Below are 24,640 nucleotides of genomic sequence, written 5' to 3' on the forward strand. Positions count from 1 at the left end.
CACATGCACACACATGCACACATGCTCACCTATTCTCACACACTCCCACTCACACACACTCATATATTTTTACATACTCTTTCACACTCACACACACATACACACACATACCATGAATCTCTTTTTTTCCCTTAACAGCCTTCCAAAGATTTGCCCCTGAGCAATCTCTTTTCCATGCTCAACCACCTCTGCTTCTTTTATTCTCCCCCTGAAGAGAGGATTGTCATGCCTTTCACTGTTCCAACCTCTGGACTATACCTCCTCTAAATCCTTCTCATGGTGTGGCAACCCCGGCCAGCCTCCAATCTGGGCTAGACCTCCATGCTGAGGTCTGCTGACCCTTCGAGAATACAGTGGGCCGAGAATTCTCCTCAAGCTTTCATCATGAACGAGGACAGAGATTCTGAAGCACACTAAACAACAAGAATGGGAGCTGGTATTTGTGCCAGCAGCTCTGTCAAGCATTTCAGAAATTCTAGTAAACATATTCCCATCTGGAGAAGACAACTCTAACTGCAATAATTCTGCAAGATATCCAGTTGATGCTTGATCAAAGCACATCTTGAGTAGGTGGAAAGGTAATGATTCACAGACACCAATTGCTCACCCTCATCAGACAGAGTAGCTGGGGGAAGCACTGAGTTGTGCTTCAATTATCCCTACCCAGAAATCACTACAGTTCAAGAGCCTGTGATTCTGGGAGGGGTAGCTTGCACGGCATACCTGAGCAGGGGACTTGCTTCTCTCTAGCATCTTAATCCAGTCAGTTTGGGTTTTATATGTTCTTTTTTTTCCCCTTTTGTTTTCATTACAGAAATAATTTCAAGCCAAGCTGGTTGATTAGGCAGAGCTGTTCCTAGATGTGCATAGGGCAGCCACAGCTTAGAGGGTGACATCCTTCAAGAATGGTCACTGGGCTTGGCCTCAGGCAGCAAGGAAGGATGGCAGGTCATCCTGACTCTATTCAGGGAGCTGGAGAGATTGAACTTAGTAGCTCAGGAAGCCCATGGCCTAGGTGTTCTTTTCTCGTGCCTCTTGGTCCTTATCCTTACTTATATCATGTGAATTTGTGTTTGAGATCAAGCTTCAACCTATATCCTCAGTCTGGTCACCAGGTTCCTGATTTGTTCCTTACACTTGACTTCTATCCCAGTCCTCTTGTCTTAAATTATGGTGCCCTGTCACACTCTAACAGCCTTTACTTTCACCAGCCTGCAGCCAGGGCCCTGCTACCACCTAGCAGACCTTCCCAATGCCAGTACCCAGCTTGTTCTCTGCAGGATCTCTGTCCCTAGACTCTCCATTGCTAGGTACCATTCTCCCATTAAGCCTTCAAATCACATCCTCTGCCACACCTCCCAATGCCTACCCTCTGCTTATCCTTGTACCTAATGACTCACCTGGCCCTAGCAGGACACACTGCTTCCTCTGGTCCCTGCCAGCAGCTGGGTTAACACCAACCCAAGCCCAGGGAACAATTTAGCTCCCAGACCCTCTAATTCTGTCTGGTGTTGCTATCCTCCAAGACCCTTTCGGGTCCAAGCAGCTTTAAAGAGAACGGATGAGAGCCTAAGCTCCAGAAGGGGAATGTGCAGCCTGGGCACTGTGAGTTAGATGAGGAAGGGAGATTCTGGCATTAAGCAGCTGAAATCTGTTTCCCCAGCTCAAGCTACAAGCTGATAGAGCTACTTACTTCCCACCCCACCCCCATCCCCTTCTGGCCTAACTGGCACCGTGACTTTGGTCACACTGAGGACTGGGCCAGCTCTGTGGACATCAAGACAAAGTCATGAAGTAAAGGTTGCAGTTTAAGTGCTCTTGATTTTTCCTTTGGAATATACTGATGGGAACTAACAAATTACCCCCAAGTTATATTTACCAGCTCGTAGGGTATTTGAATTCAGGAAAACAAACTGGTGCTTGGTTATCTGGAGGATATATTTAAATTCACAAAGAACCATTTGTGCCATGTGGTGATTTTTTTTTTACAGAAATAATAACTCTCCCCTTTGCTAATTGACATGATAAACAAAGATAGAGCTTCCCCTCTTCCATCACTACGTCCCAAATTAAATTTAACAGCAATTCTCTGCTTAGGCAGAAAGAACAAATGGGCTAGTTACTCATTCGTGGAAAACAGGTAAAAATTTTCCAGTGACTATTTCTTTGAGGTGTCTATTTTAGGAAATTTGGTGGGGAGTAGGTTACAAGGTGAATATCCAACCTTTTAGAGAGCAAGAATCAGGAGTTTCAACCGAGTGACTGCTTATAAAATGCTAGCACACGGAGTGTGCCCAGGAAAAAGCCGAGCTAAGCTCCAGATTTCAGGTGTTTTGCAACCCTGTCCTATATCTGAATATCATAGTCACCTTTACAAAAACAATACCCTTTAGTTAAACTGAGTAGAAAAATACAGTGGGAAGATTACTTGCTATTCTCTAGGTGAAAGAAGATATTTTTCCTAAGGAAAACACTGGTGAGAATAAAAGCCAAGTATTGTTTTAGGCTCTCTCCAATCTCCAAAATACCATTTAAAAAATAATTATGCCCACGATTTATGCACGATTCATTAGACAGATAAAATGCACTGCTAAATTTTAATTGCACTGGAAGAGTAGACATCATGAAATATACCCCAACTTCTTGGGATTATAACCCAGCCTGGCAACATCTTCATCATAATTTAAACTTTTTCCAAATAGTCTAACTCGATTCAATTATAACAGTATTTTAGTTTCATAATTGGATAGACTTATGAAGAATTATTTTAGTTAAGCAATTACGGGATCAAATGATCTTTTATCAGTATTTAAGATTTTTGTTGTGAAAGTTAACAGGCTTGAATTACAGACAACAACAGGAATTGTCACCTCAGGGGCGGGGGTGGGGAATAAAAAACACCTTAGTTGTCTGCAAAGCAAACTGTTTTTAAAGACCACAGTTTTCCTCGTGCCCACCCTCACCAAGATAAGGGCAGGATGATAGCCTGCATTACACAAGCGCAGGCAGTGAATCGACCCACTAGACACAAAACACCACCTGTTACCCATACGGATTACACACTGAAGCTACAGAAGAACAGCATTCATTATATAATAGGTACAGTATCTTACATAAGATATAATAAATATGATAGACAACATCTTGCAGGATGCAAACAGCCTTGCAGAAGATGCCAGCTGCTGAATTACTAATCTGACGGAGCCAGGGTGAGAGAATGAGCACCTGCAATTGTATTTAATAGTCTTAGGACAGCAAGGTCTGCTGGGCTACCTGCCCACCCCTTTAGGTTTCGAAGGACATCTACTTTTAGACTCTATTCAGGCAGCCTCTTCTGAAGAGGGAGCACAATTAACGGGACAGGCGCAGCGCTCCGACTTCAGTGTCTCCTGTGGTCATTGTTCACACACATACCTGTGGTCTTTAGTGGGGTTTTCTCTCCTAGCAACAGTTTTAACCTTTTGGCATGGATTTTGCCTTGATAATGTGAGTCAGCCACCACTGCCGAGGTAAAGGACATGTTACAGAGTGTACAGCACTTATTCTTATCCACCATATCAGCGTCACTTCCCTACAAGGAAGAAAGAAAAAAAAATAACATTAGAGGGAACCCCAAGTCCTAAAATTTCTTTTTTCCCATTCCATTCTGTTGAAAATAAGATATACCATAGACTTTTTTTTTATTATGTTATGTTAATCACCATACATTACATCATTAGTTTTTGATGTAGTGTTCCATTATTCATTGTTTGTGTATAACACCCAGTGCTCCATGCAGTACGTGCTTTCTCATTGAAATGTCTAGTTTTTGCTCTGCAACCTTTTTTTTGTTCATGACAATCATCATCAAAACATTTTTAGTTACGGACTTCAACCTACATTTATTTAGTGGCTACTAGTGCCAGACACAGGGAATACAGGACACATGTACAAATGTGAGTTACCCAAGGAAAACAGGGTCCACGATGAGGTGAGAGCACATTGTGTCTGTCACCATGAGGGAGACAGTCTCTAATTGTAACCATTATACTCATTTAAGTAAGTAAAATATCAGAGTTCAGATGGCCTGAATTATTTAGCAGAAATTATCATTTGGCATTCAGCTCTGTCTTTCACCAATTTTAGCCTCACCAGGATACATGGCCACATATTCAAGATTTTCTTTTTTAAGATTTTTTTAATGACTTGAACATTTTTCTTAATTAACCGGAGTATATATCATAAAGTTAAGATGACCATGCTGGCTGAATTTTCTAGGAGAGTTTGTATAATTTTCTTTTCTTTGGGAACAGTGATCAGTTAAACCCAGCACAAAATACTTAAATTCAGCTTGATTTTTATTCTTTTGTAAGACAATGAAAGTGAAGCATGAATCAGAAAAAAATAAATCCTTTGTTAGATCATGTGACCTGGCTATTGTGCACAAAGACCATCAATTACCTATATCATACAAGGGGAAGATTAATCCATGGGCTCCCTTCCCGCTAGTTAGAAATTGAGGGTAAGGCGGACTCTCAGATAAGGAGTTAATCTATTCCTTAATGGGACAGCAATCATGAAGCATCTTTCTATTAAAGAGCAGCCTTGGATGAGGACCTGGCCCTATTATAGCTCCTTCTCTTATTCTAAGCAGGCCCAAAGAGTGCAATTTAAAATGGCATGAGCAGAAGGATGAAGGTGGGGATAGGATGGAAAAAAGGGAATTATGTATTTTCTGCAAAATAATAAGATGTCCAGACTGCTGGAGAGAGTGTTGTCTTGCAAATTATGTGGCAGTTAGAAAAATAACTCACTTCTCTTTAAGGCATTCATCTGTAATATTTCTCTCATAATTAATGTTCATCTTTGGGAGGAGTATTATCATCAGTGTGTGGGGGGTACCCACTGCCATTTATTCTCTTGACCTTAGATTATTAAATCTTAGTCTGCCTCCCTGACCCCTTCATCACAGTTAATGGGTGAGATTTGAGGAAATGTAGTGCCAGGGGTTGGGGATCATTGAGAGGAAATGGACCCTATATAAAGAAGAGAAGCTCCTCCCAGAGGTCTTTTCCTGGACAAATATTTAGGGCAGGACACCTGGTTAAGGCATGAGGCTATGTCTACTGAGTCATCCTTACTGATGATATTTAAAGTTTTGAGTTCCTTTGAGTTTTCCCTTCACCCTCAGAAATAAATTAATTAATTAATTAACTAAATCACTAATTATTTCACACCTTTGTGCTGTATACTATGGGAACTAACTAGACCAAGCAGGACAGGGAAGAGTTGGCGTTTCCTCACCTACCTCTCCAACCATACCTAGGAGATGCCACAGAACCCATGGAGAGAGTTAGAGCCCAGAGATAATGGGAAATTACAAATCAGGGAGTTACTGAAGTGTCTGAGCCTAGTAAATGAGGAGTGGATACCTCATGAGGGCTGAAAGACCCAAACTGGTACTTTCCATTATATTTTAAGGGATGTTGATCTTATATTAAAAAAAAAGAAAGAAAGAAAAGAAAAGAAAAAGAAGGTTGTTAAGGTGAAAGTGGATGCTTCAATAACTCATTTTTCACCTTATTATGCATACTTTAAGCCAAACCATGTAATTTTTCTTAAAATTAGTAGTAAGGTCATAAGCCAAAGCTTATGATCTATAGTCTACACCTATTTACAATCTGTGCATCCCTTCTGCACTTCTAGCAAAAGTACCAGCCAAACCTGGCCCTTCTCCCTGGAGCTCTAAGATGTAGACATTTCTACAGAAAGGCTGGAAGCCCAACACAGGGACTGGTATCAGTATATGAAGTATACTCAGAAATAGTTTCTAGGGCAAAGAACTGCCTTTAAAGTGGTTAATGATCAATTGATTTAGGATACTCATTCATTCAACACATTTTTAAGGACCTGCCAAATATGTTAGATGCTGTGTTAGATGAGTATGACTTTGTTCTCTGTTATTAAGGAGGTTGGGAGCTGGAGAATTGGAGAGGGCATCAGAAATTAAAGGAAAATAGTATAATCAAGAAAACAAAAAGATGGAAAAACATTCCATGCTCATGGATTGGAAGAATAAACATTGTTAAAATGTCTATGCTATCCAGAGCAATCTATACCCTTCAATGCCATCCCAATCAAAATCCCAATGACATTTTTCAAAGTGCTGGAACAAACAATCCTAAAATTTGTATGGAATCAGAAAAGACCCTGAATTGCCAAGGAAATGTTGAAAAAGAAAAACAAAGCTGGGAGCATCACGTTGCCCAATTTCAAACTATATTACAAAGCTGTGATCACCAGGACAGCATGGTACTGGCACAAAAACAGACATATAGACCAATGGAATAGAAGAGAGAGCCCAGATATGGACCCTCAACTCTATGGTCAAATAATCTTTGACAAAGCAGGAAAAAATATGCAATGGAAAAAAGACAGTCTCTTCAATAAATGGTGCTGGGAAAATTGGACAGCCACATGCAGAAGAATGAAACTCAATCATTCTCTAACACCATACACAAAGATAAACTCAAAATGGATGAAAGACCTCAATGTAAGATGAATCCATCAAAATCCTAGAGGAGAACATAGGCAGTAACCTCTTTGACATTGGCCACAGCAACTTCTTTCAAGATACATCTCCAAAAGCTAGTGAAACAAAAGCAAAAAAAATGAACTTTTGGGACTTGATCAAGATAAAAAGCTTCTGCACAGCAAAGGATACAGTCAACAAAACAAAGAGGCAACCCACAGAATGGGAGAAGATATTTGCAAATGACACTACAGATAAAGGGTTGGTATCCAAGATCTATAAAGAACTTCTCAAACTCAACACCCAAAAAACAAATAATCAAGTCAAAAAATGGGCAGAAGACATGAAAAGACATTTCTCTGAAGACATACAAATGGCTAACAGACACATGAAAAAATGTTCATCATCATTAGCCATCAGGGAAATTCAAATAAAAACCACATTGAGATACCACCTTACACCAGTTAGAATGGCAAAAATGGACACGGAAAGAAACAACAAATGTTGGAGAAGTTGTGGAGAAAGGGGAACCCTTTTACACTGTTGGTGGGAATGCAAGTTGGTACAGCCACTTTGCAAAACAGTGTGGAGTTTCCTCAAAAATTTAAAAATAGAGCTACCCTATGACCCAGAAATTGCACTACTGGGTATTTACCCCAAAGACACAGATGTAGTGAAAAGAAGGGCCATATGCACCCCAATGTTCATAGCAGCAATGTCCGCAATAGCCAAACTGTGGAAAGAGCCAAGATGCCCTTCAACAGATGAATGGATAAAGAAGATGTGGTCCATATACACAATGGAATATTACTCAGCCATTAGAAAGGATGAATACCCAACTTTTACATCAATATCGATGGGACTGGAGGAGATTATGCTAAGTGAAATAAAGTCAAGCAGAGAAAGTCAATTATCATAGGGTTTCACTTATTTGTGGAACCTAAGGAATAGCATGGAGGACATTAGGAAAAGGAAGGGAAAAATGAAGAGGGGGAAATTGGAGGGAAAGATGAACCATGAGAGACTATGGACTCTGAGAAACAAACAGGATTTTAGAGGGGAGGGGGTTGGGGGGATGGGGTAGCCCAGTGATGGGTATTAAGGAGGGCACGTGCTGCATGGAGCACTGGGTGTTATACAAAAACAATGGATCGTGGATCACCACATCAAAAACTAATGATGTATTGTATGGTGACTAACATAACATAATAAAATTTAAAAAAAAGAAAAGAAAACATAGTCTTCTATTGGACTCACACTCTCCCAATCATAAAATTTAAAAAACCATTAATGTAAATTAAGCCTATTTGTGTGGATTTTCATCTCCAAGCATTTCTCATGCCTTCCTTATCACTTCTTGTCTAACCCTGTCTTTCTAGAATCGGTTCAGTTTAATCATCACTTCCTTGAGATTAAGCTTTTTCTGCCTCCCTCTACAAAACTGAACATTGACCTTAGGTTCTCTATGTGTCCTGTACATCTTTTATAATAGAACACTGAATTATTGCATGTGTCTGTTTTCATGTTTGGTCCCCTCACAAGCCTACAAAACTCCTTAAGATCAAGGAAATCATCTCATTGGTATTGAAGCCCCAGCACCTGGCAGAATGACTGTCACACAGGGGGACCTATACATGTTTACTGAGTGAGTGGTGTTGAGGGTTGGTTCGTGGGATTAGTAATTCGCATGACATGAAAATCAAAAGAGGAGACAGATAATGCAAGGAGGTCTAGTTGCCAGCCAAAAATCTTTCAGACTGAGAGGACAACGGCCAGGAAAAGAACCAGAGGTATCAGCAACTTATAAATTAACTTGAAGGTTCAATTAGGGGAATATTGTCCTAAAATTTATGTTAGTTTCATCACAGTTTTAATATATATTCCTAGCTTTCTGCTCTCCTGGGCAATACGATCCTATAATCATATAGGAAAATCAAAGGATAATAGAAGAACAATAGTTAGGCAAGAAAATAACATGGAATATAGCTATGCCATAGTTGTAGAAGAGGGACCAAGAAAGTTTAAGTCTTGGACAATAGAGAAACTGTATTAGTGTCCTGAGAAGTTAGGCAGCCTTTGAAGCCAGCAGAACATGTTTACTGGATATTTTACTAAAAAAGCCAATGTAATTCACATGATACAATTGTAAATACCACCAACTTGGACTATTCTAATGACCCTGGTGGAGACACAACAACCCAGGAAGAACCTCAATACGAACCAAGTGCCTGCAAAGTGGTAGAATTTAATTGTGTACTCTTGGCTATCTAAATCTCAAATTAATGGCTCCTTACAGCTACAGATCATATCATCTTTACTGGAGTTTTCCACTGCACCCACACCAATGTTGATATATGGCTCAGGGCAGAAATTCCATAAAGTTTGATGAACTGACCTCAATGAATATATTTAGTTTCTGGCTTAAAGAACTGCAAATGGCCCCAAGATATCAAATAAATGAAGGGGAGTCTAAGATTATCCTAAATTATGGGTTTAAAACTGGAGGCAAAAATTCAGACTTTTTCAATGTAATGTCCGCATTGTTGGAAGAAAAAAAAGTTGTGAAGTAGCCTAAGGCTGCATAGTCAAACCATTTTGCAAAGGTAAGAAGTTTTCAGAAGAATTCAATCAAGGTGGAAAAGGCTGGCTGATTCTGGCCAGAAATCAAGTCCTGAAAGTCCTTTTTATATCTTATAAGTTTTTGTTTTTGTTTTTTACTTAATTCGGATAACTGCCTTCATTCTCCTTCAGGTGCATACAAAAAGCCTGAGAGGGATTTTCACTTCCAGAATGTCAGACTGAGAAATTCTGTACAATTGCTCCCAGCAAAACAACAATAACTGCTAAAGATTATTTTTTTTTAAATTCTTTAAAGTCTCTGGAAATTATACTAAGAGAAAACAGCAAATTAAGAAATATTTATTTAAAAAATATATTAACTCCCAGTAAGAATAGCAAGAGTCTATGGCACTTTAGAGATAACCCTCTCCCTCCCTACCAACTGTCCAGGTAAGCATGACAGAAGTTCCATTCTGATTGGGTGTGGTCAAGAAAATAGGGCTCCCTCTCCCATCAGCTCCCAGGTAGGGGGTATTAGGAAGGTCAGACAACCAACATTTATAGCCCTTTAGCTCCAAGATGCAGAAGATAAATTCTGGCAATGTGGCCAAGAGATCAGATATTCTCTTCCCCCACCCACACTCATTCATAGTACAGGAGCTCTATCCTAGGCACAGCAGACCAAGAATATTGGGACCCTGATTGCTCTTGCCCAGCTTGCTTGTAGGACAAGGGCTCCATGCCAGGAGAGACAAATTGAGAAGACCAGACCCTGACACTTATGCCTAGCTAATAAAGCAGGACTGTCATCTAGGAGAAGCAAGCCACTGTCCCTGTTCCTTACTCTGAAGCAGAGGCTCAGAATGTTTTCCATAAGAACAGATGGGGAACAAAGAGTCCATAAGAAGAGAAAGCTTTTAAACTCTCTCCAAAGGAACTGCCTTCATTTGAAATAGAGTATTGAAAGGTTTAAGCCTAAGGTTACCCTCAAAAACAATGGAGATTTTGCTAGTAAACAATTAAGAGAAAGCTGATAGCTCCATTAGAGCAACAAGCTAAACCATAGGCCAACTAGCTTACCAGAGAGAACCAGGGAAAGCGATAGCTCGGGAGAGCCTTTCTGGAGTCAGAAAAAACTTCAAAGACTTCACTCAAAAACTAGCCTTACAAAAAGTACAAAATTTAATTAGATCACACTGTGCAGCATTTATACTCCAGGGCATTCACAAAAACAATAGAGCAATTATCCAGCAATTAACAGAGCCTAAAAGATGAGTATGATTCCAGTAGTGGCAGGCAGTTTAACAGAGATCAGAAAAAGAGACAGTCAAAGAAAGTCCTGTACAAATCACTGCCATCCCACAGTGACTTTCTCATTCCTAAAGCTGAGCTGCTGAGCAGGGACATTAGTGGCTGCACATCTTGGAAAAATAGACACTATTAAAATAGCCTTAGGCATTAAAGTAGCCAAGACATTGGACAAATAAATAAGCAAACAACAAAAACAAGTTCTGGAGCATGGGGTAATCTGTACCCAGCATCACTACTACATATTAACTAAAATATTCAGTTCTCAACAACAACAATTATAAAACATGCAAAAAATTCAGGGAAGTATAACCTATACAAAGGAAAATAACTACAGAAAGGTCTCAGATGTTAAATTTAACTGGCAAAGACTTCAATGCAACTTCAAAGATTTCAAGCAATTACAAATGTGTTGAAAAAATTAAGGGAAATAATGTTTAAGGAAGTAAGAGAACATATGATGACAATACATTATCAAATAAATAGAAATTACAGCAAAGAATCAGATGGAAATTCTGGAGTTAAAAAGTACAATAACTGAGATGAAAAATTCACTAGAGGGGTTTTAAAACAGATGTGAACTTCCAGAAGAAAGAACTGGTGAACTTGAAGATATATCAATGGAGATTATGCAATCCAAGAGGAGGAGGAAAAAAAAGAAAATTGAGCAGGTCCTCAGAGAAATGTGGGACCCTATTAAGTATACAAACATATGCATAAAATAGTAATACCAGAAGAAGAGAAAGAGAAAGGGGCAGAAAAAAATATTCATAGAAATAATGACTGAAAACCTCCCAAATTTGAAGAAAAACATCCATCTATGCATCCAAGTAGTTCAACAAAATTCAAGTAGGATAAGTACAAAATGTTCTACACCCAAATACATCATAGTAAAAATGCTGAAAGCCAAAACAAAGGGAATGTGGAAGTAACAGAGTAAAAGAACTTATCACATACAAGAGAACCACAATAAGAATAACAGCTAATTTCTCATCAGAAATAATGCAGGCCAGAAGTCAGGGGAGTAGCATACTCACAGTGCTGAAAGAAAAAGAAATCTATCAAATAAAAATCTTATATCTAGTAAAGCTATCTTTCAAAAATTAAGGTAAAATAAAGACATCTAGAGATTTAAAAAAAAAAAAACTAAGAATTTGTTACTCACAGATCCACCTTATGAGGAATACTGAAGCAAATTCTTCAGGATGAAAGCAAGTGACACCAGAAAATAATTTAAATTCTTATGAAAAGAAAAAAAAAGGCACAAGTAAAGGCAAATATGTAATTATAAGAAAACACTATAAATGCATATTTCTTGTTTCTTTTCTTAACTAATTAAAAAGTATATGTACAAAATATCTAATTTTTGTAGTTGTTCCAATAACATATACATATATAATGTATTTGACAATAACAGCACTAAAGAGGTAGGTGGAAGCAAAGTTGTGCTGGAGTAAGGAAATGACACCATATTGTAATTCTCAAATCCACAGGAACAAATGATGAGACCCAAAAAGGGTAAATAAGAAGGTTAATACAACAAACACTAAAATATATCCAGCTCACATTTCTTTTCTCAGCTTCTTTGAAAAATACAAAATTATATAGATTAACTGGGGCACCTGGGTGGTTCAGTCAGTTAGGTGTCTGACTCTTGATTTTGGCTCAGGTCATGATCTCAGGGTCATGAGATCGAGCCCCACATGGAACCCCGCATTGGACTTTCCGCTCACTAGGAAGTCTGCTTGAGATTCTCTCTCTCTCCCTCTGCCCCTCCCCCCATGCTCTCTTTCTCTCTCTAAATAAATAAATAAATAATTCTTAAAATTATGTGGATTAACAATTATAACAATATATTGTTGGGTTTATAATATAAATAGACCTAATATGCATAATAATAGCACAAAAAGGGGGAAGAGAGAAGGCAGCTATACATTTCTGTAGGTAAAATTAGGATAAATTTCCAATAAATTGAGATATATATGGGAAGCCCTAAAGCAACCACTACAGGAAAAGTTCAAAATAATATAGGGAATAGTCACTAAAGGAATTAAAAATTTGCAGGACAAAATATTTTCTTAATGAAAAAGAAAGTGGTAAAGAAGAAATAAAAGAACAAAAAGACACTATTCCTAAAATAAAAGTAAAATGGTACACATAAATCCAACTCTAGCAATAATAATACTATATTTGAAAATAATATAAAAATCTAATCAAAATATAGTGATGGTAAGATTAGATAAAAAGGAAAACATGACTAATCTATATGTTGTATTGAGGAGATAACACTTCAGCTTCAATGATACAGATGGATAAAAGTAAAAAGAATTAAAAGCTATATCAGGCAAACAGCATCTACAAGAAAGTTGTAGTGGCTATCAAACTAATATTAAACAAAGTACAACTTTAAAACAAAAATTTTTACTAAAGATAAAGAGGGACATTGTGTAATGATTAAAGTGCTGAGCCACCAGGAAGATATGATAATTATATATATGCATACATATAACTACATATGTAGTTAGAAAATTCAGGAAGCAAAAGTTGATAGAATTAGAGGGACAGCTAGACAATTTTATATTTGTCTGTTGGAGGTCAAGTTGTTTTAAGTCTTCTTATTCCTCCTATTTCCTTATTAATCTTCTGCCTAGTCATTCTATCCATTACTGAAAGTGTGCTATTGCAGTCTCCTTACTGGTATTGAAAATAACCCAAATTTAAAAGTTTGCAAAGGATCTGAATAGACATTTCCACAAGGAAGATATACAAATGGCCAATAACAACATAAAAATATGCTTGACATCAGCAACGATCAAGAAATGCAAATGAAACCACAACGAGACACCACTTCACAACCACTAGGATGGCGAGAATGAAAAAGATGGGTAATAAAAAGTATTAGCAAGGATGTGGAGAATTAGGAGCCCTCACACACTTCTGGCAAGAAAGTAAAATGCTGCAGCCACACTGGAAAACCATCTGGCAGTACCACAAAAGTTTAGACCCAGAGTCAACATATGACCCAACAATTCCATTTCTAGGTACAGTCAATCTTTGTTACACATACATATTCATTTGCAAATTTACCTAGTTGCAAATATCTATTTGTAACCCCCAAATCAACATTTATGGCATTTCTGTCATTCATAGACATGTGCGGAGGGGCAAAAAGTTTGAGTCACCTGACATATTTGATCCCAGCTGAGACTGAACAAGGCAATGCTCTGCCTTCTTGTTTCACCTCTCATACTATAAACAAGTGTTTTTTTCATGGTATATTTAGTGCCATATATTTCGCATTTCTTTGCTTTTTGTTGGTGATTTCACTGCCCAAAATGACCCCCAAGGGTAATGCTGAAGCGCTGCCTAGTGTTCTGAAGCACAAGAAGATCATGATGTACTTTACAGAGGACATACATGTGTTAAATAAGTTTCATTGAGGCATGAATAATAGTGATGTTGGCTGTGAGTTCCATGTTAATTGATAATACTGTACATCCAGAATAAGGAAGAGGAAATTTGCTGATATGTATGTGAAACCACTCCATTAAAAGCTAAAACGTTATCTATAGTGCACGACGAAGCTATGGAAAATATGGAAAAGTGGTTATATTTGTGGATGCGTGAGATAATAACTGATAGTAAGAGTGTAAGAAACAGCACTGTTAGCTTTATAAAGCTAAAAGCCAGTGGGATTTACCATATTACCCAGAGTCAGGAAAATGTTAGAGTCTTCTCAGCTAGGGTTTTATTATAAAGAAGTACTACATATAATCAATCATTTGTAAGAAATATGTTAAATAAGGTATCTTTAAATAGAAACACACATAAAACAAGTTTATGTATTGATTAGTTGATGAAGGTGTTGTGACCAGCAACTTGCAGGCACTTAACCCTATATTCCCCCTAGGAACAATGGCTCAGTATTTGCTAATTCAGAGTTGGTGACTTTATACAACATAACTACCATGAAAAGTGAGAAATCAATATATATTTCATTCAAGAGAAATAAAAATATATGTCCACATAAAAATTTGTACATAAATATTCATAGCAGTATACTTTATAATAGCCCAGTAGTGGAAACAGCTCATATGGCCATCGACTGCAGAACAGGTAAATAAAACATGCTATATCCATACAATGGCATATTATCAGCAAAAGAAAAACAAATTGAGTACCAACACATGCCAAAACACACATGAATCTTAAAAACAGTATGCTAAGTGAAAAATGCCAATCACAAAAGACCACACACTGTATGATTCCCTTTATATGAAATTTTCAGAATAGAAAAATCTATAATTCAGAAAGTAGATTAGATTGTCAAGGAGTAGGAGAGCAGGGACGGAGAGGTTAGGGAACATGGGGAGCAAACACGAAGGCGTTTTCCTTCTAGTTATGATGATGCTCTAGTTATTGTGGTGATAGTTACACAACTCCATGGATATACTAAAAACCCTTGAATGGTATACTTTAAATAGGTGAACTGTAGATATAAATGAGTTATATCTCAATAAAGCTGTTATAGAAAAGAAAAAGCCTAACAGATGCATTTATATGGATCTGCCTTATATGGAGGCAGATCCACTGAGAAAGGAAAAAATAATGAGAATCATTTTGTTCATGTGGGCTCCCTAGTAATATTTGAAATGCCTCTGAGCACTAGCTGGCCATCCGTGGAATTCTGGTCATTGATGTTTATTTTGGCTAAAGGCATTTTACAGCTATAATGGAACTCTACCTGCAGCTGCTACAGAGCTACACCTAAAGGAAAGAGCCATCCGACAGCCCTGCTAGAGGCAGAAGCAACTGTACTTCTCAGCGCATACTCTGTAGTAAGAAGAATTGTCCAATAAATGCAAATTTTTCCAGTGTTGTGCATGTTGTTGCTTATAGTCTGTATTGAACTTTGAAAAGAGGCAGGAACAGGAAAGGATGTCTCTTTCCCTTCTTTCCCACTTTATTGGGACCTAAAGACCCAGAAGTCATGCTTCCTGCTTGACTGCAGGGTCCTGAGCAATATTCTCTGCCACTGTCTCTCCCATGCGTCCTGTTCCACTCCATTTAGGTCATGCTGTTCTCTCTTCTCCCAGTCTATTCAAATCACATCTAGACATCAAGGCCCATTTTATCCAGGGGCCCTTTCAGGACTTCTGTGAACTTCATCCACGTCTTCACTGCTGACCTCTCTCCCTTAACATCTGTGCTGTAAGTCTTGATTAGGTCTTGGCCTTTAATTGTTTTACTAGTGTTTTTTTAGGATCATCTCTCCAAAAACATCTTGAAGACAAGATTAATTTTGGAATTATCCTTCCCTTCATCTCCATTGTCTGCCACGGGTCTGGATATACAGAGGAAACTCAATAAGCATGACATAAATAGTTGCTGAAGGAATGACCTGAAGGGGCCATCCATTAACCAATTCTAACTCAGTCATGCAAATCTGTTTTCCACATAAAATAACCTCTCCTTTGCTCTTTTACCAACCATATTGCTTTGTCTAAGAAAAGACAAATGTCATTTGGCATAAAGTTCATACCCAATACTGATATGTATATAGTGGCAATGACATGTTACAGTGTGAATTTGCCCATGTGAAGATGTGTTCTGCTGGCTAGAGAGGTGGGTGATGTCCGGATATCCCATGGAGAAGGTGCATTGTCTACATCTGCAGAGTCTACATTAATGCTGGCATGGGTGTTGTTTTCCACCAATTAGTTAATGAGAGATGCATACCCTGTCACTTGGATAGAAACCATCCTCTCAGTGGATGAAAATCCCCTATTTCCTTGGGGGGGGGGGGGCGGTGAATGGTCATTTTTGACAATAAAAGAAAGAGAGAAGGAAGATTTCTACTCAGGAGGGATGTAGAATTCACTGTGTGCCTTTGGTACTTGGAAGGCATTGGTTTGTTTTTCAGTCACTGGAGAAATATTTAAACAGATGGTAACCGTACTTATAAGACCCCAAAAGGAAGAAATTAGCCAGGGCTCCTGAGAGAGGATAAATGCATAAGTTAGATAGGCCCCACTAACAAAGAGAAGTAGCTAACAAAAAAATGTTACAAATAAATAGATGTGCCAGAGAGAACAAAGATGGTATGAGAGGCAGTTGGGAAGACAGGAAGACAAATATTTGAAAACACAGACATATCAAAAACTACCAAATGAAAAATTTTATTTCCTGTTTGAGACATCACTTTAAGATTGGATAGAGATGAAGCAGCCTTGAAATTGGAATGGAATCCATGCCAGAGAGACCTCCTCCATAGCAGCCCTATTCACCATTGTCAGGCACACCCTCAGATGCCACATGTGAGCACAGCTGCCATCTTCTGAGAGTCATATGTGCTAAGCATTGTATTAGGTGCCTTATAAACTCTGTCACACTTAGCTTTCCTAATGGTCCCCAGATAAGTGTAGGATTTATTCCTCTTCCCTTTTTCCTCCTCTTCTAAATCCAATGTATCCACAAATCCAGTAACCTTGTCTTCTAAATTGTACCTCCAAACTAATTTTCTTTATTTCTCAACCCACTTTTATGTTCTTTTCCCCATTACTCCTGTTCAAGCCTGAGTGCCTCTCTACTGATGCCCCTCTTTTACATTCTTCACAGCACCTATTTTGCATTCTAAAATTATATGATTTTGATATTTGAAATCACTTATTTATTATCTGTCTCCTACCACTAGATTATTCAGTACTGTATGCCCAGTATCTAGAACAGTACTGTCATATAGTATATGACATACTACGTTCAAGCCATAAATACGGTCACATTTAAATTTTCTAATAGCCATATTAAAAGAAAGAACTTGTGAAATTAATTTTTTTAAATATATATTTTATTTAGTCCAATATATCCAAATTCTTTTCCTTGCAACGTGTATTCAACATAAAAATTATTAATGGGGTATTTCATATTTTTTTTCTCATACTAAGATTTTGAAACCTGGTATATATTTTACACTACAGCACATCTCAGTTAAAATCATCCATGTTTTAAGTGTCCATTGGCTCCATGGGCTAGTAGCTACTAGACTGGACAGTGTAGCTCTAGAACACAATGAATAATTTTTAAATACTAGTTGAATTAAAGAATGAGTAAATACATGAAGGAGTTAGTGAATAAATAAATGAATAAATTCCCATTTTTACAGATCATGAAAATGAAATTTGCCAATGTGTGATACTTTTAGAATGTGGGAGAGCTGATTTTTGAATCCCTGTCTAGCTAAATTCAAAGTGGTACTATTTCCATGATACTGCACTGGTATCTTGGGTCAGTCTTTTCATCAAAAATGTTCAAGGGCTCTTTTCTAAGGAAAAATAAATTCCTTATCATGACATTTAAAGTCTGCTACCAACTCTCAACATACTTTTCTAGTCTTTCCCCCTCCAGCACTGCTTTTCAAACATAATATGCTCTAAGAAAATGGATTTCTTCAAGGTCAGGAACACAAAGAACCCTGCCAAGAGGGTGGCTCAAAATCCCAGCTCTAAATTTTTCTTCTCCCCAACTCTTAGCTGCTTGCTCCTGTTCAACACTGCAGGTGAGTGAAGATTTGATCCATCAGTTCTTATTTTTGTATCAGGTTAAAGAGCAGTAGTCTCCCTCACTAGACTAGGCTCCTTTCTTATCTCTCCTTATATCTCTCCCCCAGCACAGTGCCTGGCACCTAGTAGCTAAAAAGTTGTTGAATGAGTATATGATGGAAAAAATAAACCAATGAATGAGCTCTAGCTGTCTTCCAACTATATCAAGTACATCCCTACATGTCTTTGTTCACATGGCTCATCCCACTCAGAATTCCTTCAGTTTCTCTATATGTAAGGGTCACTCAAACACCATCTTCTTCATCAAGGTCTCCCCAGTAGTTTCCACCCAGAAAGAGAGACCTAATTCTTCCCTCATGCCTGCAGAGCTTCATTTAACCCTCTCCCCACACACTAACATCATTTAGCATACATCTTATTATCTCTTATGGAATGTTAATTCTTTGGGCTAAAAATGTATCATCCCCAGCCTCCAGCAGTGTTTTGTGTGATGTGGTATGAAAAACATGAAATAGTAAATTAAAGAGGAGTAGAGTTTGTTTCCCACATAATGAGGAGGAATTTCAGACTCAATAATTATAAGTGACATGCAGTACATTTAAATTCAGGGCTTAAACTGACATCTTTTGAAACAAACTCTGCCCTATTTGTGAGATAAAAATCAGGATAAAAGAATGCAATATATGAAAACATGCTTTATCATTTAGAAATTACTATTCTAATTATATATATGTTGAAATGGACTAAAGATTTTGTACATATTACCTTTTTGTATCTTCTTCATGGAGCTTACTTATATCCAATATTTTCTCACCTTTTTACTGGTGTACATGTTTAATACCTATCTACTTTCATTATAATGTATGTTTCTTGAGCACAGGAACTTTGTTTTGGTCAGAGGTATAACCTCAGTGTCTATAAGAGGATCTGTCATTTAATAAATATCTGATGATTGATGGAAAATATATATATATAATGAGGATTCTGAGATGTTGGCAGCAGCTGTTTTTTTTCATTCCTCTAAATCCCCCAATAAAAACAGAACTGGATAGCCAAAGAAAAAACCCACAGACAATATTCATAACAAAACTAGGTGACAAGATATTTCTATGAACCTCAAAATACAAGTGAATAAAAATAAACCAATAAAAGCCACAAATATACTATACAATATCAGCATCTATGCAGGGACAGAGAGTGAAGCAGTAGGGCATCTGATGGACCTCAGAGTAGCAGAACCTCCAATAGCCAGCAGTTGCTCATGAGAAAGCGACCTTCCATTTCTTCTATTTCAAAGCAAATTAGGAAATGAGGAAAATGATACAAGAGATGAAAGGGCAACATAAGAATAAGAAAATTCACAAGTTAGTTCACTGGAAATAAAAGAATAAATCACTTTGGAAATAAAGACTAAACAAGAAGAAACAGAATATGAATACACACAATGAATAATTCTCTAAGAGAAGTAGAAGTTAAAATGAAGGAAACTGTTTAAAATTCTTAAAGGAGAGATACAAAGAGATTTAATAGCAAGTCACAAATTGAAGAAAGACAAAAATCATCCAATATATGAATAATAAGAAACCTTGAAAAAGATAGCCAAGGGGCGGGGGGAAGCAAGTACACTGGTATTTCCTAAAATTAAAACTAAGAAAAGTATATATCAAAAGAGCATACCCCAAATGTTGATTCAGAAGAACTAATGAACTTTAGAGTAATGCTTTTAAAATTTAGTTGGCCTCAGAGAAAATAATTTATTTATAAGGGAAATAAAATTCAATTGCCATCAGACTTTTCAACTGCAATGTTTTATTCCAAAAACAACTGTAGTAATATATTTTACATTGTCAAGAAAAGAAATGTGAGCCCAATTTTTTATACCCAGCAAAACTGACATTTAAATTTAAAAGGCCCAAAATGAAAACAGACAAGAATTCGGGTAACTTTGTTTTCATGAACCTTTTTTGTATCTATTGGAATATAAGATTCAAATAACCAAAATGACTAGAGAGACATCAATATAAGAATTAATGATAGCAATATATATATATATATAATGGCTTACATAATCAATAAAAGTGGAGGTTCATATATATAAATGGAAGTCCATGTGATGATTATATGCTCAGATAATGTGAATATAATTTTACAATTTAAAAATGGGGAGAATATATGTTGTAAAAAAGATTTATCAGTTAATATATTAGTGGTGTAGTATTAATATGGTTATTTTTCAGGATGTTATGTGTGTAATATTGGATAGAGTAAATGAGTGCCTTTGGGATATTCTAATTTTGTCATTTCCTGAGTCTTTGAGACTCAAGATGCTCACTGTGGGAAAAGAGTAAACAGAAGATTATGGGACAATAAGTGCAAAACTTTGTAATCATGATTGAATTGGAAGAATCAGTAGTTATTCATGAGGTATCATGTAAAAATATATATATTTCTTAGTTCTGTCCACTAAAGAAACCTAAAAACAATTACAAACTCAATACAACATCCCTAGCACTCAGAAACCATAGCAATCCTGAAATACCGTTCACACTAAAAGAGGCTGTCTTTAGGGGGAAAAATAGGTGATTCCAAGAAGTCTGTAAGATGAGCTTGGGGAATCCTGCCACACTAGCTAACAAAGAAGCTATCAAAGATCTCTACTACAGTCATGACACAAGGACTGGGGGCAAACTTGAAGAGGCTCCCCCTGGTAAAATATGAGACAATTTAAACTCGAAATGAGGTAGTAACTGCAATTGATCAAAACCTACCAAATATGTTAAATCCTTGCATTCATAACAGCATTTCTTAAAAGCCTGTTTGGTCACCTTTGTAGAAAGATAGGGAATCAATTCCTTAATTGGAAAACTGGTAAATAAAAGGACAGAGTGAAGCAATTTTTTCTGCCTTTTCTAAAGGAACCAGAGCACAGAGTATGAAACAGAAAATGAGGAAAACTGGCTTGTTCAAGATTACTCTAGTGAATCAATGAAAAAGAAATGATAAAAGAAAACAATTTTGCAACCTTCAACAAATTAATGGATCTAGGCATTGTGTATCAGCAGCTGCTATCATCACAAAAAGAGAGACAATCAGATACTATGCACCCTTTGATGAAAAAAACTCAACACCATTCCACTCTTGCCAAATGCATCCATCCCGTACCCTATCAAGTCTCTGGAGCCACCTGCCAATTTGCAAGGAACAGAAAGGATAAAGTGTTAAATGAAACCACACATACATAATCAGCAAAATCTACACTTTAGAAAACTCCATGGGTCAAATGCCCTGAGTTCTTTTACGGGTAAATTATAAGGAAAAAGGCAAATGGAGAAAAATCCTATAGATTCAGATGAAAAAATACGTCAAGCTTTTAAAAAGTGAGCAAGACTAAATTTTGGTAATTAGGGAGGCACACTTTGTAATCTAACTATACCAAAACCTGAGAAAAGGGTTGTGGAAAAGTCAGGATAGCAGTTACATTTGATGGAACAAAGAGATTCAAGATAGGGATGGGACAAACAGAGGAACCACTGGGAAGATGGGCTACAGTCTATTTCTTGACTTGGGTAGTGGACAAGGGTGTTTGCCTTAGAATTTAGTAAGTAATACATCCTTCTTTTGTAGAATTTTATATCTCTGCTTTATTTTTAACAAAAAAGTACGAATTCCAGTTTAAAATGCACCTAGCTGGCAGCCCTAAGTGTTTCTCTAAGAATGACTCTATAATATTAATGAAGACTGAAGAAGATGGAACACACACTAAAAATTAATTTGATAGACCACCTGATGCCAGAATTTAAAGTGAATTTCTGCCTACTGTAAGGCATAAGGAGTTCAACTGAGATAAGCTATAAAACTAGAATAATAATAATATTTCCTTCATAAGATACTAGTGAGGATTAAATGAATTTGTATGTAGAAAGTACTCAGAATGGTGCCTGAAGCAAGAGCTATATTTAGGAATAAGCTATTGTTTTTATTATTAACCCCTCAGAACATATGAGCTGCAGCTCATAAAAGAGAAACCCCTCAGAAAAGATATTGTCTGCACCACCCTGTCCTTCACCCAAACTCAGATTTGTACCAACAACAACAAAAAAATCAAACAGCTATCCTTGATCATACAGCTCTTTGAACCAATAAGACATTTACTGTTAGTCCTCTTTCTGCATGCATCTGTGGCATTCACTCCCAGTTACCAGCTGGGTAGGGAAAGGCAAACTAATGCATATCTACTGGTGGACGCAGCTTCCCATCTCACCCACAAAAAGATGGGTGACAGGGCAGACACAGGGGAAGCGGCAGTGACTCAGCATCTTGGGAATGGCAGCTTTAATGTGAGGCATTGATTCCTACTGTTGGAAACCCGGTCAACTAGGGTAGGAAAAGGTGATTCCCAGCCAAGCAGAGCTTTCCTGTGAAGTTGAAGAATTGGCAGAAACTAGGAACTGGTCAGGAGCTGTGCACATAGAGTTACAATTAATAGTGGCTTAAAAAAAAAAAGGGTTAGATAATTAGCTAACTGGACACCAAGAGAAGTAATTTCTTCTCAAATTTATTTACAAATTTGATGCAAGTTTAACCACTGGAGAAAAATGAAAAAAAAAATGGAAAAAATAATTCTGAATTTATTCTGAAAGCAAAAACAAAACAAAACAGTAAAAAGCTGTTATAATTTTAAAAATTAAAAATGAGGAATGATTTAGCCTCAAATATGAGAAACAGATTATACAACTAATAATTTTTAAGGTAGCTTTCTGCTACAGAAAGGTACAGGTTTATAAAACAAAATAAAAGGAGAAACAACCAAAGCATACATTCAAATTACTATGTAATACAGGAAAATTTCAAGTCAGCAAGGGAAACAACATTATCAAATAAATGGAAATGCAAGATTGATAACAATTTAGGAAAAGTAAAAAAGCCATAAAACAACTAGAAGAAATATGTAGAGATATTCAGATAATCTCAGGATGGGTTGAGATTTTTAAACATAAAATAAAAAAACAGTTTGAAACAGAAAAGATACACATATCTCATTCCATGAACATTAAAATGTTCTGCATATCAAAAAGTACCATGAAGATATTTACAAGAAAATGGCAAACATTATTAACCATATGTATTTTAAAAATGTTTATTTATATAAACTTGCAAAGCTATAAAAGAAAGCTGACCTACCCCCTCCCAAATTAAGCAGAGAACACAAGATAAAATGTATAAAAGAAATATGCCTGGGGGTGCCTTGGGGGCCTTGCTCAGTTAAGTGTCCAACTCTTGATTTCAGCTCAGGTAATGATCTCAGGGTCATGAGATCGAGACCTGCATTGGGCTCCATGCTCAGCACAGAATCTGCTTGAGATTCTCTCTCTCCTCTCTCCCTGCCCATCCCCCAGCTTGCGCACATGCTCTCTTTCTCTCTCTAAAATAAATAAATAAAATCTTTAAAAGAAATATGCATGTCCAGGGGCACCTAGGTGGCTCAGTCAGTTAAGAGTCTGCCTTTGGCTCAGGTCATGATCGTGGGGTCCTGGGATCGAGCCCTGCATCAGGTTCCTTGCTCAGTAGACAGCCTGCTTCTTCCTTTCCCTCTGCCCATCTCCCCCACTTGTGCTCTCTCTATCTCAAATAAACAAAATCTTTTAAAAAAGAAATATGCATGTCCAATAAAAATATGAAAAAAGATGAATCTTACCAGTAATGATGGAAACATATATTTTTTTAATGTTACCATTTTTTACTCATACAGTTGGGAATATTTTTTAAAAAATATCTCGTATTATCAAAGAGGAAGAGAAATCAGCTTTTTAAATCATTTTTTTGAGAAAGATACACCCTTTCTGGAGAGTGATTTGAGAATATATATTAAAAAACTCAAAGACACATTCTTCTTTGACCAGAAATTTCTTTTCTAGAAATTTATCCGAAGAAAATTATCAAAGATTTGAGCAAATATATACAAGGTTTTTGCTAAAGCACTTACTATAGCAGCCAAATAAGGAAACATTTATATCCTGGAATTAATTGAGGATAATATTCAAACGAACTACGGTATATTAGTTATTAAACTAATATTTAATAAACTGCAGTGTATTTATATTGGTGTAATGAAAAACAAATTTATTAAATGAAAACAAAGGTATTCAAATTAGGATAGATGGTATTCATGGACATGGACCATGATTCCTGATGCATTGCTACGCTTCTTCATTTGGTATTTTAAAACAAGCATTCATGGAGTTGTCAGCTCTGCACTGGGCATAGTACAGGGAACAGTGGAGGTGACAGTCCCCATCATGGTATTATACTCTAGTTGGGGAAGCTGATAATAATTAAGATAAATAAGTAGAATACAGAGTATGTTTGTCATGATTGCTCAGAAAGAAAAAAGAAACGAGGGGGCATTAATAACGAGGTTTATGTAAGAAGTGTATGATATTTTTTTTAAAGATTTTATTTATTTATTTGAGAGAGAGAGAGAGAAAGCATGACAGGGGAGAGTGTCAGAGGGAGAAGCAGACTCCCTGCTGAGCTGGGAGCCCGATGGTGGGACTCGATCCTGGCACTCCAGGATCATGACCTGAGCTGAAGGCAGAAGCTTAACCAACTGAGCCATCCAGGCACCCAGAAGTGTATATTTTAAAGTGGCCTAAGGAGACTCACTGTGCAGGACACTTCTGACTAAAGACCTGAAAGATGTGAG

The 24,640-nt window shown here is 37.1% G+C and overlaps 1 protein-coding gene across 1 annotated transcript in view; it reads right to left on the minus strand.

Moving 5' to 3' along the window:
* ZMAT4 (zinc finger matrin-type 4) overlaps positions 1 to 24,640 on the minus strand; it is a 360,824-nt gene that overhangs the window by 165,528 nt on the left and 170,656 nt on the right. Inside the window, exon 4 of the mRNA XM_021681530.1 lies at positions 3,415 to 3,571. Coding sequence (XP_021537205.1) covers positions 3,415 to 3,571 — 157 coding nt within the window. The remainder of the gene's footprint in view (positions 1 to 3,414; positions 3,572 to 24,640) is intronic.

The sequence above is a fragment of the Neomonachus schauinslandi genome, chromosome 2 (genome assembly GCF_002201575.2).
Source record: "Neomonachus schauinslandi chromosome 2, ASM220157v2, whole genome shotgun sequence".
NCBI classification, from domain to species: Eukaryota; Metazoa; Chordata; class Mammalia; order Carnivora; family Phocidae; genus Neomonachus; species Neomonachus schauinslandi.